General features: G+C 52.8%; 2 protein-coding genes and 1 long non-coding RNA gene across 9 annotated transcripts; 2 read left to right on the top strand and 1 right to left on the bottom strand.

Moving 5' to 3' along the window:
* Nucleotides 1-3,261: 3,261 nt before the first annotated feature.
* On the bottom strand, nt 3,262-5,631 carry G630025P09Rik (RIKEN cDNA G630025P09 gene). Its single transcript, NR_027913.1, has one exon. It is a non-coding gene; the product is annotated as an RIKEN cDNA G630025P09 gene (long non-coding RNA).
* On the top strand, nt 3,676-5,705 carry Tmem102 (transmembrane protein 102). The gene is made up of 2 exons (NM_001033433.4): nt 3,676-4,280; nt 4,370-5,705. The coding sequence occupies exons 1-2, from the start codon at nt 4,067-4,069 to the stop codon at nt 5,683-5,685; spliced, it is 1,530 nt and encodes a 509-aa protein (NP_001028605.2). The 5' UTR covers nt 3,676-4,066; the 3' UTR covers nt 5,686-5,705.
* A 650-nt stretch (nt 5,706-6,355) lies between these two features.
* Nucleotides 6,356-13,232, top strand: Fgf11 (fibroblast growth factor 11). 7 transcript variants are annotated; one of them, NM_001291104.2, is made up of 6 exons: nt 7,020-7,867; nt 9,524-9,634; nt 9,845-9,948; nt 10,622-10,736; nt 11,028-11,135; nt 11,421-13,232. In NM_001291104.2, exons 1-5 carry the CDS (start codon nt 7,675-7,677, stop codon nt 11,096-11,098), a joined length of 594 nt encoding a protein of 197 aa, NP_001278033.1. In that variant the 5' UTR covers nt 7,020-7,674; the 3' UTR covers nt 11,099-11,135; nt 11,421-13,232. The 7 variants fall into 7 exon arrangements, with proteins under 7 accessions (XP_006532251.1, NP_001278033.1, NP_034328.1 ...); NM_010198.3 differs by having other exon boundaries at nt 10,538-10,736; XM_011248722.3 differs by having other exon boundaries at nt 7,653-7,867; nt 9,524-9,658; nt 10,538-10,736; nt 11,421-13,227.
* The last annotated feature ends 90 nt before the right edge of the window (nt 13,233-13,322 follow it).

The raw sequence follows: 13,322 nt of genomic DNA, 5'->3' as shown, positions 1-13,322 counted from the left end.
AGAATTTGGGGAATAGAGACAGAAGTAGTTGTTCAAGGTTAACCACGAATACCTAGTAAGTTCAAGGACAACCTGACCTACACGAAACCCTGTTTTTCAATACAAAGGAAAGGGGTCTAGTGAGTTTGCTCAGAAAGCAGGGATGCTTGCTACTAAGCCTGATGTGAGTTTGATCTTAGGGTTAAGAGTCAATTACTGCAAGGTCCCCTTTGAGCTCCACACTCAAACTGCGGTATGGGTATACAGATGCGAACATGCACAAACACAGGAAATGAAAATATAATTAGAAAAAAAAAAAGGAAAGCTAGGTGGTGGTGCACACCTTTAATCCCAGCACTCGAGAGGCAGAGGCAAGGCAGGCAGATTTCTGAGTCTGAGGCCAGCCTGGTCTACAGAGTGAGTTCCAGGACAGCCAGGGTTACACAGAGAAACCCTGCCTCGAAAAAAACAAAACAAAACAAAAAAGAAAAAAGAAAAATAAAACAACACAAAGAAAGAAGGCAACAAAGAAAGGAAAAAAAGAAAGAAGGAAAAAAGGAAGAGTCTAGCCAGATGGCTCAGTGGGCAAAACAGCCAAGCCTGATGAGTTTGATCCTGGCATATACAAGGTGGAAGGAGAGGACCAATTTCCACAGGTTGTCCTCTGACCACCACCACCACCACCACCACCACACACACACACACACACACACACACACACACACACACACACACACAGAGAGAGAGAGAGAGAGAGAGAGAGAGAGAGAGGAGACAAAAGTTTTAAGAATAAATTTTTTTTAATTCTACTTTGTTGGAAAGTAGTGCTTTAGAGTTCTCTTTAAAGAACACTGCTTTTCACCCATTCTTGACATTTTTGTTTGTTTAGACAGTGTTTCTCTGTATAGTCCTGGATGTCCTAGAACTCGCTTTGTACACCAGGGTGGCTTTGAACTCAGAGATCTGCCTCCCTCTGTCTCCCAAATACCGGGTCTAAAGAAAGGCCTGAGCCATCACTGCCTGGGTAGTATCAGTATTTTCAAGGCCTCAGAAAAAACAGAGAATGTTGTTGATTTTTAGAGTGGTTCAGACAGATGTGTACAAATACCCTATGCTTAGTACCCTGAACTGTGAGCCCAGCTTTCACAGGCTGCAGAGTGAGTGGCTCAGTAGAGAAGACTGTCTGCTCTTGCAGAGGACCCAGGTTCTGTTCCCAGCACCCACATAGTGGTTCACAATCATCCATATCTCCAGTTCCAAGGTATACAATGCCCTCGTCTCTCTCTCTCTCTCTCTCTCTCTCTCTCTCTCTCTCTCTCTCTCTCTCCTCTCTCTGTCACACACACACACACACACACACACACACACACACAGGCAAAAGCTGCTCATACATGGGACTTGAGGGAACTCAGCAGTTGAGAGAACACAGGTTCAATTCCTGCACTCACAGGATGACTAACCATCATCTGTAACTCCAGTCCCCAGGGACATTGAGGTCATCTTCTGGTTCCAAGAATTCCAGGCACACACGCAGGCAAAACACCCGTACACAAAAATACATTGAAATAAACAAACACTTGATCTTCTCTTGATCTGGTCTCTTGGGTCACAGATATATAAACCTGTCTTCCTGGTTCTCTGCTTCCCCCCTCATGGATGAAGGGAAGGGAAGGCAGGGACTTGGCAGTGACTGGAAACCCTTAGGTCTGGGCTTCCCCAAGTGAGCTCTGGTTCTAGAGGTTTGTCTATTGACTCCACCTTACCCCAATTTTGGGGCAGAGTCTCCCTCTAGGCTGGGCTCACCTGGAACTCTGCATCTGAGTCTCTGGTACGCAGTAGGCATCCTGCCTCAGCTGCTCAAGTGCTTGAGCCATCACACTCCCACAATCCTCTAGTTTTCCAAGATGTCCCAGGTTCATCATTTAGCCTGAGAATGTACGAGAGATGAGAAGCAGACGGAGTCTCTGGAGGCCTGGCTGGTGATAGGTGGTCTGGTCTATGAGCCTACTTCATGTCTATGGGTTTACTGTCTCGTAATCACGCTCTTGGTCCCATCCCGTGTCTGTGCTATATTCTGACCCCTTATTCTGATTTCTGGTAGCATAGGTTACTGAATATAATTTCCTGCCCTAGTTTTTTGTGGCCTGACCTAACCTATCTGGGAGTTTCCTCTGGACTTTCAATTTAGTCCTAATAGCTTCTGTGTACATGTAACTTGAATTCCCAAGTGCTTTTCCTGTCACGATTCTGCATGTCTGACGTGAGCATCGCTGGCTGCAATCCCTTCTAAGATTCAGATGTCTATTTCCACGTCAGCTATGTATTCCTGCCTTAGTATGATGACCACTGACTCCAGGAAGATGCTTTCCCACCAGTCCCCACCTCAACTCTGACCCTGGACAATCATGCACTATTCCATTTTATTTTATTTTGTTTTATTTTATTTTACTTTATTTTATTTTGACAAGGTCTCACTATTCAGTCCTCACTACCTAGAACTCTGTGCAGACCAAGCCAGCCTTGAGCTCACAGAGATCAGCCTGCTTCTGTACCCCAAGCACTAAGATTAAAGGCCACGCTCAGCTTTTCCCTTCTTTTAAAAGAGTCAAAGGGCTGGAGAGACGGCTCAGCGGTTAAGAGTACTGGCTGCTTTTCCAGAGGACCTGAGTTCAATTCCCAGCAACTACACGATGGCTCACAACCATCCATAAGGGATCTGATGCCCTCTTCTGGCACACAAGTGTACATGCAGACAGAGCACTCATTTACCTAAAATAAATCTTTAAAAAAAAAGTGTCCAGTTGTTCCATCTCCTGACATTTCCAAGCCATAGCTTCTCTCAAATGATCAGAGACCTTTGATTCCTGGGAGGCAGAGGCAGGTGGATCTCTGAGTTCAAAACTAGCCCCCCTGATAGACATAGTGAGTTTCAGGCCAGCCTTAGCTAGACAGTGAGGCCCTAGCTCAAGTTAGATAAAAACAGAATGAAGTCAGAATTTCCTTTAAAGAGCCTTGTCTAAGAGGCCATGGAGCCTCAAAACTGGACCGAAGGAAATGTTCATTATTTACTGTTCGGATCCAACCGATTATTCTTCAATTCCAAGGAGTGTTTGTGTAGGACTGATTAGACAGAATAATATACTGTCTCCAGCTGGGTGTAGTGGCAGGAACCTGTAACTTCTCTCATCAAGGAAGCTGAAATAGGAAGCCTGCTGTGAGTTCAGGGTCAGCCTGGGCTACATGGTGACTCCAGGCCATCTTGGGCTACATAAGACTTTGTATAAAAGGTACCATATGTCTTTAATCTCAGAACTCAGGAGGCAGAGGCAGGATGAACTGTTTGAGATGCAGTCAGTCAGGTCTACATAGCAAGTTCCAAGCCATCCAGAGGTGCACAGTGAGACCCAGTCTCAAATAGCTAAATAAATTGAAGGGATAAAAAGGAAAACAAACAAACAAACTACAGCTTCCAGTAGGCACTACTTTGAAACAACGGAAAGGGTGTGTAGGCACCGCTGCACCTGTATCGTGGAACACAAACTACAACTCCCAGGGTAACAACATCTCAGCAGGGTGAGAGGCGTGACTGAACGAACTCTCACAGGAGGCGGAACCAGTCCGGAGCCACCCAGACAGCTTCCAGAAAGGGCGTGGACATGTGACCACCAGGAAGTTACCTGTAGAATCTTTTATGTTGCTTTCTGTCCACCACCTTTGAAGCTACCCCTTCATCGGAAAGCCGCGGACCAATAAGCCCTTCTCAAAAAGAGGTAAAGGGAGGTGGGCAAAGGCTCGTGGTAAAGATTGGCTATTGTATTCCCAGGAGGGACCAAATAGCCTTTTTTTTTTTTTTTAACCTGCTGAGTCAGGTGAACCGATTTACCGTGGGGCAACCTGCTTAGAAAAAACCGAAGGCAATAGTCATTTGTTCATCAGGAAGACTAAATACAGATCACATCATCTCCAAGACCCACTTGTGGCCTGTCTGTAACCCTTGATCTGCCTCAGAGGGAGGGGAAAACTGGACAAGTTTGGGGCCGCAAAAGAAAGGCCTGCCAAAGCTAACTGCACCAAACGCTAGCGAAGCATGGCTTCCACCGTCTGGGGGGGTGCCCCCTGGTGGGGACCACCGCCCCCAGCCCCAGCCCGGCCTCTCACAGACATAGATTTCTGCTCGGGCGCCCAGCTGCAGGAGCTCACTCAGTTAATTCAGGAGCTCCGTGTTCAGGAGAGTTGGAGTGAAGGGCCCAAGCCTGGAGCTGATCTTCTCCGAGCCAAGGATTTTGTCTTCGCTCTACTCGGTAAGTGTGGGAATTTGCAAACCCCAGCCTCGCCATTTCCTGCCCCGACTTTGAACCAGGATACCTTCACGACCCTTTCTCTTCTTTAGGTCTGGTTCACCGCCAAGACCCTCGTTTTCCACCCCAGGCAGAACTCTTGCTGCTTCGTGGTGGGATTCGCGAAGGTTCCCTAGATTTAGGGCACGCCCCCTTAGGTCCCTACTCCCGGGGACCTCATTATGATGCCGGCTTTACACTCCTTGTGCCTGTGTTTTCTCTGGATGGCACTGGGCCCGAGCTGCTACTGGATCTGGAATCCTGTTCTGCATGGCTCCGCCTTCCAGAACTGATGCGTGGAATTTTGGTCCGGGAGGCCTGGCAGGATTGCTTAGGACCTCCTGTCCCAGAAGAAAGTGATATGACTCACCAAACCCATAGCAAAGAGAGTCCCACCGACCGGGAAAACTCTGTAGATCCGTCACATGATTATGTCCCTGAACCTGAGCCACACATGTCTTTGCAAAAATCATCTAGTGACCTTTCAGAGTCCCAATCGTCTTATAAGGACATTACCAATCCTGAAACTCCTGAGCCATTGGAAACACTGAGCAGCGACGCCTTGGACGCCGACGAAAGCCAAGTCCCAAAGCCGTCGGAGGCTCCAAAGGCATGGCCCACATTATGCCCGACCCAAGTAACTTCCTGGTTCTTCGTTAAGTTGGCTGAGGTTGCTGAGTCCCTGATCCCGGTCCCAGGCGCCCCACGGCTAGTTCATGCAGCTCGTCACGCAGGTGTCACCACGGTCCTCCTGGCAACTCCAGAGCCCCCACGCCACCTCCTGCTCTTCGACTTGATCCCGGTGGTGACCGTGACAGGCTGGCCTGACACGGCTCGGAGCCACTCGTGGGCGGGTCCACTGGTCTCTGAATCGGCCTCTTTCTACCTAGTGCCGGGCAGCCTCCCAGAGCAGCCGAGCACCTCTGGATGGCAGCTGTGCTTCGCTCGCCAGGAGCTGGCGCTCAAAGAGCGCATCCCCACGCCGCTGCTTCAGGCACACGCGGCGGCCCAGGCGCTGCTGCGCCCGCTGGTGGCGGGGACCCGAGCCGCTGCGCCCTACCTCCTGCGGACCTTGCTCTACTGGGCGTGCGAGCGGCTCCCGGCGCTCTACTTGGCGCGGCCGGAAAATGCCGGCGCTTGTTGCCTTGGGCTACTGGATGAGCTGAGCCGAGTGCTAGAGGCCGGGGCGCTGCCTCATTATTTTTTGAGCGGCCGAAAGCTCCGTGTGGGAGACGGCTCCGCTGCTCTGCGCGGGGCATTGGCCCAGCTCCGCGGGGACCCTGCACAGGCCTTGCGTGAGGCTGTAGAGGAAGCCAAGGTTGCCCGCAAAGGGGGCGGTTTAGCGGGCGTAGGGGGCGGGACCCATTAAAGATTTTACTCCTAAGGGAATGGAAAGTGTTTCCTTTGGTGAGAGGGTCATGCAGGGGACTGCTGCTCCCTCCATACAGACAGTGTATGCTTGGGTCCAAAGTCCCTTTTCTAAAAGGTTTCCCCAGTATTCTACCCTGCCTGAGGCCCAAGTTCTCTAAATCTGGCTGGCGCCCCTTCTGTCCCGGTACTGCCTCCCGGAACCTCTCTCCCCTATTCTTTCAGAGTCTGACAGGGATAGTAGGAATGTATTTACTGACAAAATGCGGGAAGGAACTGGTTTTTGGAAACCTAGTTCTGATCAATTGGCTCATACCAAACCAGAGATATTAAGGCCGGATCACAGCCCAGACTGGATGGCACAGCTACCGGTTTCTCCACTTTCCCCCCAACTCTCCTCGTCCATTTCTGTCCTCACTTCCATCCCAGGCAGTAGAATCCCTTTTCATTTTCTCTCTGTCGGCTATTCCATCGACCCCCTGCCCCCAGCCCCGCCATATCAGGCTCCGTGTCTCCTCTCCTCTGAACCCCGAGATTTGCAGGCCTTGCCTCTACTCCGCCTGCCTCTGTGACAGTTCCCACTTAGAGCTTCCAAGGAACCCCAGGGTTCCGCCCGCCCAGCTTCTCCCAGCGTCTCCGCCCCCTGCCCCGCCCCCAGGCCGGCTCGCAGAGGAGGGGGAGCCTCTGTCGCCGCCGCCGCCTCAGCTTCCCACAGCCGCTGCCGCTGCCTCCGCCGCTCTGCCTGGTCCAACCTCCAGGCCCAGTGCTCTGACTTTGCCGAACCGAGGCGCTCTGCAGAGACATCCTTACTCCTTCCTGGGGGTCCGGGACGCTTAGGCCGACGTTGGGGGGAAACCTCCGCTTGCGGGTGACAGGGAGGGAGGAGCCTGGAGCTGGAGCTCGCGGCACCCGTCGCCCGGATCAACAGGACAGGACAGGTTGAGGGGCGTCGGGGAAAGGAAGGGGTGTTATAGCAGTCCCAGGGAGGACGAGAAAGCCCTGGCGCAGGAAGCTCTGATGCGCTGTGACTTATTAAGGGCCTGTTCACGTTTGAGGAGTGTTGACAACGTGGGTGCACTCCTCTCTTGGGGGCCTTGTTAGATTGGAGGGTGTGGGATCTAAGCAGTGCCAGTTGTTCCTCGGGAAATTTAAGGGGCAACTAGAAAACAGACAGAAACGGCGGATGCTCCTTTTTTCGGGGCGACAGAGGGTCCTGCAGACAACCACCTGGTGTCTGCACTAAGAAGGGTTGATTTGGAGGTGACTTCAAAAGGAGTGGAGGGTAGCAAGGTGAGGGAATGGTGTTAGCAGCTGGGACTCTGTGGTACTAGAAATGGGGGTGACAATGAGAAAAAGCATTATCCAGCCAGGGGGCCTGGGAACCCCTTTTCACTGAACCTAAACAGCCTGAATTTTGAGTCATATTTGCTGGCAGAGGGGGGATTTGAAGAAAGTGGGAGACCCACTCCATTTAGAGTATAGAAAAGGAAAAAAGAAAACAGAGCTGGGCTCCTCTTGACATTGACAGCAGCCTAGGGTGAGCTAATGTCCACAAAGCTTAGGACCCACACCCTGTGTAAGAGTAGGCTGGGCAGGAGCGGCCCCAAAATAGGGTAGAAAGAAGCCTCGGGGTATTGAGAACACATCTTAGAAATATAGGAGGGTCTTGACTGTGGGATAGAGGAGGTATCTTCTATCTGGTACAGAGGCCAGAGAGGAGGGAAGGGGAAAGCTTTCATTAGGGGACAGAATTCATGGGTGAGGTCAGCTGAGGAGTGCATAGGCTGCTGGAGCCGCTGGAGCTAGTCAGGGCCCAAGGGTGGGAGCCGGTGGTGTTGGGGAACGTACTGGGGTCTGGGGTTTCTCTTCAGATCCTGTGGGTGGGGCGGTGGGTTGGGTCCTGAGCATGCCCTGGTGAGAGGGCTCCTCTTGGGGAGCCCAGGGCGCTCCGGGAGCCTGCTGGTTTGGGGGTGTCTCCTCCCGGGGCGCGATGGCGGCGTTGGCCAGTAGCCTGATCCGACAGAAGCGGGAGGTCCGCGAGCCCGGGGGCAGCCGGCCCGTGTCGGCGCAGCGGCGCGTGTGTCCCCGCGGTACCAAGTCACTTTGCCAGAAACAGCTCCTCATCCTGCTGTCCAAGGTGCGACTGTGCGGGGGGCGTCCCACGCGACAGGACCGCGGCCCAGGTGAGTGTGGCTAGGGCGGGGTCTCCCACAGAAGTCCTGCCTGAGGCCAGGGACCCTGACGATTGAAGCCCGATGAGGAGGGGGGTGTCCCAGAAGTGGAAGAGGTGGGCCAGAACGACAGAATTTACGGGACTATCCTTCAGGTTCTTCCTCTTTGCCTGTAATGCCGAGTCTCCTTGCTTTCGAGGGCAGGGGGAAGGTTTGAGGGGCGAAGTCTGGCGCCCCAAGCTTCTCTGCTCCTGTCAGCCCCCCTTCAGCACAGGACTCCCCACCCCCCACGGTTCTTCGCCTACGTGCGGGTTCTCGCGATTCTTTCCATCCGAAGTGGCGGGGCTTGAGGGGTTCTGGACGCTTGGGTCACCCCGAGGGTTTCTGCAGCCCTGGCTGCCCCGCCCCCGCTCCGGCTCTCCCGCCCCTCCACGCTTTGGCTCTGTTCTTCCTGGTCGAGCTCGCCTGGCCAGGAGCCAATCTCTCCAGCTCTCCCCCGGGTGTCCTTGCAGGCTACCTCGTCAGTCAGCCCCCTCCGTACGCCCTCCTTCTGTGACCTGCGCTTCGAGAAGGGTGCTGGGCACCCCCTCCCATTACTCCTGTGTGACTCGGAAATCCAGTCCCACAGGCTCCGGGGACCCTCAGCCAGTAGGAACTCACACATAGTTCAAGCTGAAGACCTGCACAGGGACTTAAGCGGGGGGTCGTACCACTTACAAGGGGGAACAGGGAAATCGGCAGAGAGCAAGCCCCACCAGGAGAGGAGAGATGTAAGGGCTGGTATGTGATTCCCGTCCAGGTACGACAGTTAGGGAGTCCCTCTGGCCTCGCTCCAGGCCGCTGCCGGTTCCCTTAGGGGTAGCCCCTTGTGCCCTCCTCCCCCACCACCAACGGTAGGTAGTGGTACAGTCCGCAGCCCACCCTCTGAGTGGGACCCAGCCCCCACGTGATGCAGCCTGCCTCTCCATCTCTGTCCCCTCTTCCTTTTCCTTGATGTGGTTTAAATGTCCCCCATCCCAGGCCAGTTACCTGGCTGAAGGGTAGAAGCTCAGTCTCAGGGAAAACTGGACCCTCGTGAGCCAGCCGACTGACTGACAGACAGACAGACAGATGGGTCAGTGTCAGACAGGCCGGCGCTGTGCCAGAGCAAGGCCCGCGCCAAGCGAGCGGCAGCTGCAGCAGCAGGTGCTGAGTCAGCGTCAGTCAAGCCCAGTCCCACCCCTACTTCTGAGGGGGAGCCCCTTCCCTGTGGTCACCTTGCTGCTCACCCCGACATTTGCAAACACATTGCCCTGCGTTTCTGGCACTGTCCGTTTCTCTCTCTCTCTCTCTCTCTCTCTCTCTCTCTCTCTCTCTCTCTCTCTCTCTCTCTCTTCTACCTCCTCCCCGCCCCCAACTCTGGTAGGGAAAAGGAATTAAACCATTTAAATAAATTTCAATAAATTAAGCTGACGCTCATGATTAGAGAAAGCGGAAGGGACCCACACCCCAGCTTCCTCAGGAATCAAAGCGAGGTGGAGGGAAGCTTGCTTGAAGGGTAAAGGAGCTGGGGCCCTGGAACCCTCTTCTCTTCATTTCCCCTTTCTTCTTTCCTGTGATCCCGCCAAGTGTAGGAATGTTTCTGGGAACAGAGATGTCATTTTCAAAGATAAATGTCTCTCTCTCCAGAGCCTCAGCTCAAAGGCATCGTCACCAAACTGTTCTGCCGCCAGGGTTTCTACCTCCAGGCGAATCCCGATGGGAGTATCCAGGGCACCCCAGAGGACACCAGCTCCTTCAGTGAGAAGGGACACCAGCTGCAGGGTGGGCAGTGGGGAGATGGGGACAGGAGATGACAAGCCTATCACCTCTTCAGGCTTGGCTGCCTTCCATTTGTCTTCTTGGGCCCCAAGGGAGGCAGTGAGGCTGGAGTTGGGGGGCGGGGCTCAGATGGAAATGAGGTACTTGGGTATTGACTGCTTGCTTTCCACTCCCCCACCCCCACCCCAGCCCACTTCAATCTGATTCCTGTGGGACTCCGTGTGGTCACCATCCAGAGTGCCAAGCTGGGTCACTACATGGCCATGAACGCTGAGGGGCTATTGTACAGCTCGGTAAGAGGACAATGAGGCTGAGTGGCCTGGACGACTGGGGACACCCTCAGCACATAATCATCCTTTGCTACACACATGGCTTACACCCAGGACTCTGTCCTTCCTGTTTTGGCTTGTCTAGGGCCTAGTCCAGAACTCCCCCTCTAGAGTTCACTCTCCCTCAAGGGGCCCAGGCTCTTTGGATGCCTGACTCTTCCAGCTATTACAGTGGCACCTCTCAGCCTTCAAACCTCATCTTTCCTCCGGATAAATACGAGGTTGGGAACGAAGAGAAGAAATCTTATTTCTAGTGCCCCTGTAAATTTAGATCCTGCCCCTGGGTGGTTCACTGGGTTCTTCCTATTCTCTCTGTGTTCTGGCTGCTGCATGGACTGAGTAGCTGCCGTCCTCCTTTCCAAATGATGTATGGATTATATCTTGGCTGTTTCTTCCCAAGGGCTCCATTCTACCAGTGATCTCTCTCTCTCTCTCTCTCTCTCTCTCTCTCTCTCTCTCTCTCTGTGTGTGTGTGTATGTGTGTGTGTGTGTGTGTGTGTGTGTGTGTGTGTGTGTTGTGTGTCCACACCTCTTTCTGAATCTGTCTCCTCAGCCACATTTCACAGCAGAGTGTCGCTTTAAGGAGTGCGTCTTTGAGAATTACTATGTCCTGTATGCCTCTGCTCTCTACCGTCAGCGTCGTTCTGGCCGGGCCTGGTACCTAGGCCTGGACAAGGAAGGCCGGGTCATGAAGGGAAACCGAGTCAAGAAGACCAAGGCAGCTGCCCACTTTGTGCCCAAGCTCCTGGAGGGTGGGTATGGGCTCCAGAAAAGGTGGGTCACGTGGGAGGGCATTGACCTTGACATGAACACTTAATGACACATAGCTCGGGCAGGCCATAAATGTTCAACAAGATGTTGTTATGGCAGATGGAGGCAGGAAGGCTTTGGCCTTTGGGGGGTTAGGAAGCTCTCTTCTTTTGGGTTGGGGTTCTCTAAGGGTGAGTGTAAGAGAAGGGAGGCCTCTCAGAGCTCTGCTTCTTCCTGGCTCCCTATGTGCCTAATTCTCCTTCCTTGCTCCTCTCTCTCTCTCCCCTCCACAGTGGCCATGTACCGGGAGCCTTCTCTCCACAGTGTTCCTGAGACCTCCCCTTCCAGTCCCCCTGCCCACTGAGATATAGTCCCTGGACTGGAGGCTCCCTGCTCTTCCAGTGAGTCAGCCACCGCCACATCCTGTGTCCTAGCCCTGCGCCGGGCCTTGCCGCTCTCACCCCTGTTGCCACACACATGCCCTGAGCAGTCAGGTCTCAGCAGGTGCTGCACCCTGTGGGAGCTTCGGGGCTGTCAGGGACCTCCGGAGTTGCTGAGCTCTTAGATCCTGGGGCCCAGGAGAGGTCCCAAGATGGGGGTGCCTGAGATGACCCTGCCTGATCACTTCTCTTTTTTCCACACTAATTCCTACCCCTTAAGAGAACACCCATTTTTTTTCCTAAAAGGCACCGGGGTTCCAACACTCAAGGCAGGAAGGTAATACTCTTCACCCTGGCTGAGCCAGTCTCTGAAGCCATGTCCTTCTTTGCATCGTCTCGAAGCCATAGCTTTCTAGGTCGGTCCACTGGCACTCAGAATGCATCTCCTTCTCTCTCTGCTCTACCTTCTGACTTGGTCTGGACAGGTTCTGATAGAGCTGGTCACCCCAGCCAGGCAGGGCCATCCCTATGTTCTGTGTTGGAACCCAAGTATGTATCCTTTCCACGTCTATCCTTGTCCTAGATGGACACCTCCCACCCCTGGCTTTAAAAAAGAGGCCCCCTACTGTAGCAATTGGCCTTGGTCTGAATTGGGACCAGTCTCAGGTCACCACTGATTAAACCTTCTTATCCCAGAGACACCCAATTCTAGAACGTGGTATTCTAGACCTTTCTGGAGCCATACTTCCTCCTGAATCTCAGTTCTAGGACATAGCCCATGACTCTCAGCCCTTTCTTCCCGGATGGAGCTAGGGCCTGTATAGCCATATTATTGTACTAGAGTAAGTTCTAGACCTACCCTTCCACTTTCTCTAGCAATTAAAGGATGAGCTATGGGTAGAACTCAGCTATGATTAATTAAAAACTGATTGGCTCTGAGCTGTGCTTGGTGGCACACACCTGTAATTCAGCACCCGGGAGGCTGAATCAGACAGATCCTGAGTTGGAGGCCATCCTGGGCTACAATAGCAAAACCCTGTCTCAAAAGCCAATACACACACACACATACACACACACACACACACACACACACAGAGAGAGAGAGAGAGAAAGAGAGAGAGAGAGAGAGAGAGAGAGAGAACTAATCAGTACTGAACGGATCAAGAACCACTTCTTGCTTTTCCTAAATAATTTTCTAAAAATAGTCCCTCCAGAATACTAACCTTACTTTTACATGGTTTCTAGTTTCAGCATTCCAACTAGGGTTCTGCCAGGGAGACAAGAGTCTGGGGAAAGATACAGGAATTCTGGAAGAATATACCTGGCTCCTAGAAGGGAAGCTGAGAGGGAGAAAATGCCATGGTATGATTGAACCTGTGTCTGAACACTTAGCTACCTCAGCAGGAATTCCTTCCAGATCCCTTTTAAAGCTGAGGACTTTCGTTCTGATATGGTATGCTGCATCTGTGAGGTAAAGGAGAGGAGGAGAATCAGGAAATAAAAGGCTAGCCTGGGCTACCTAGTGAGGTCAGGGCCAGCCTAGGCTATGTGAGACCCTGTCTCAAACAACAGGAAGCTAAGGTCTACAATGAGAATAACTCTAGAATTAAAAAGGACAAATAGGGACACAGCCTTGACTCCCCCTCACAGCAGAGAGACCCCCAACTCAGCAATAAGTTCAACTTCTCCGAGCCCTCTACAGGTCAGGCTTAGGAAACGAGGAGCCTCTTGGGCTCCCAGACCTCATATGTATCCCCAGAGCTTCTAACTAAATAGAATTTACTTTACTTTACAGCTTTTAAACCTCAGGTGGGTTCTAAGTACCCAAAAAGGACCTGAAAAACGGAGAAAGCCATGGGGAACCTCTAGTAAAATAGGAGGTAGATTCTGAGTCTAGCAGATGTAGGTGGAAACGTCTATTGAGGTCCTAAGGGAGGGGCTAGTGCTCAAAGACAGGTCACTTTTCCTCAGGCCCTTTTACTTCTGGCTTGTTGCAAGAGATGCCCCCCTCCCTCATACAAACCCCGCTCAGGCTCCGCCCATCTCCTGGCACTGCTCTCAGGGGACGGGGTCTCCACTTCATGCTTTCTGTAATTAAAGATGATTTATACAACCGGAGTGTTATCTGACATTTGTGAGTGGAGGGCGACTGCAGTTGCTCCGGGCGGGACCAAGTCCCGAGGGCGGGGCGGGTGGGCTGGCGTCTGG

The sequence above is a fragment of the Mus musculus genome, chromosome 11, assembly GCF_000001635.26.
Source record: "Mus musculus strain C57BL/6J chromosome 11, GRCm38.p6 C57BL/6J".
Lineage (NCBI taxonomy): Eukaryota > Metazoa > Chordata > Mammalia > Rodentia > Muridae > Mus > Mus musculus.
Note: the sequence above shows the minus strand (reverse complement) of the source record. Positions and strands in the feature narration are given on the sequence as shown.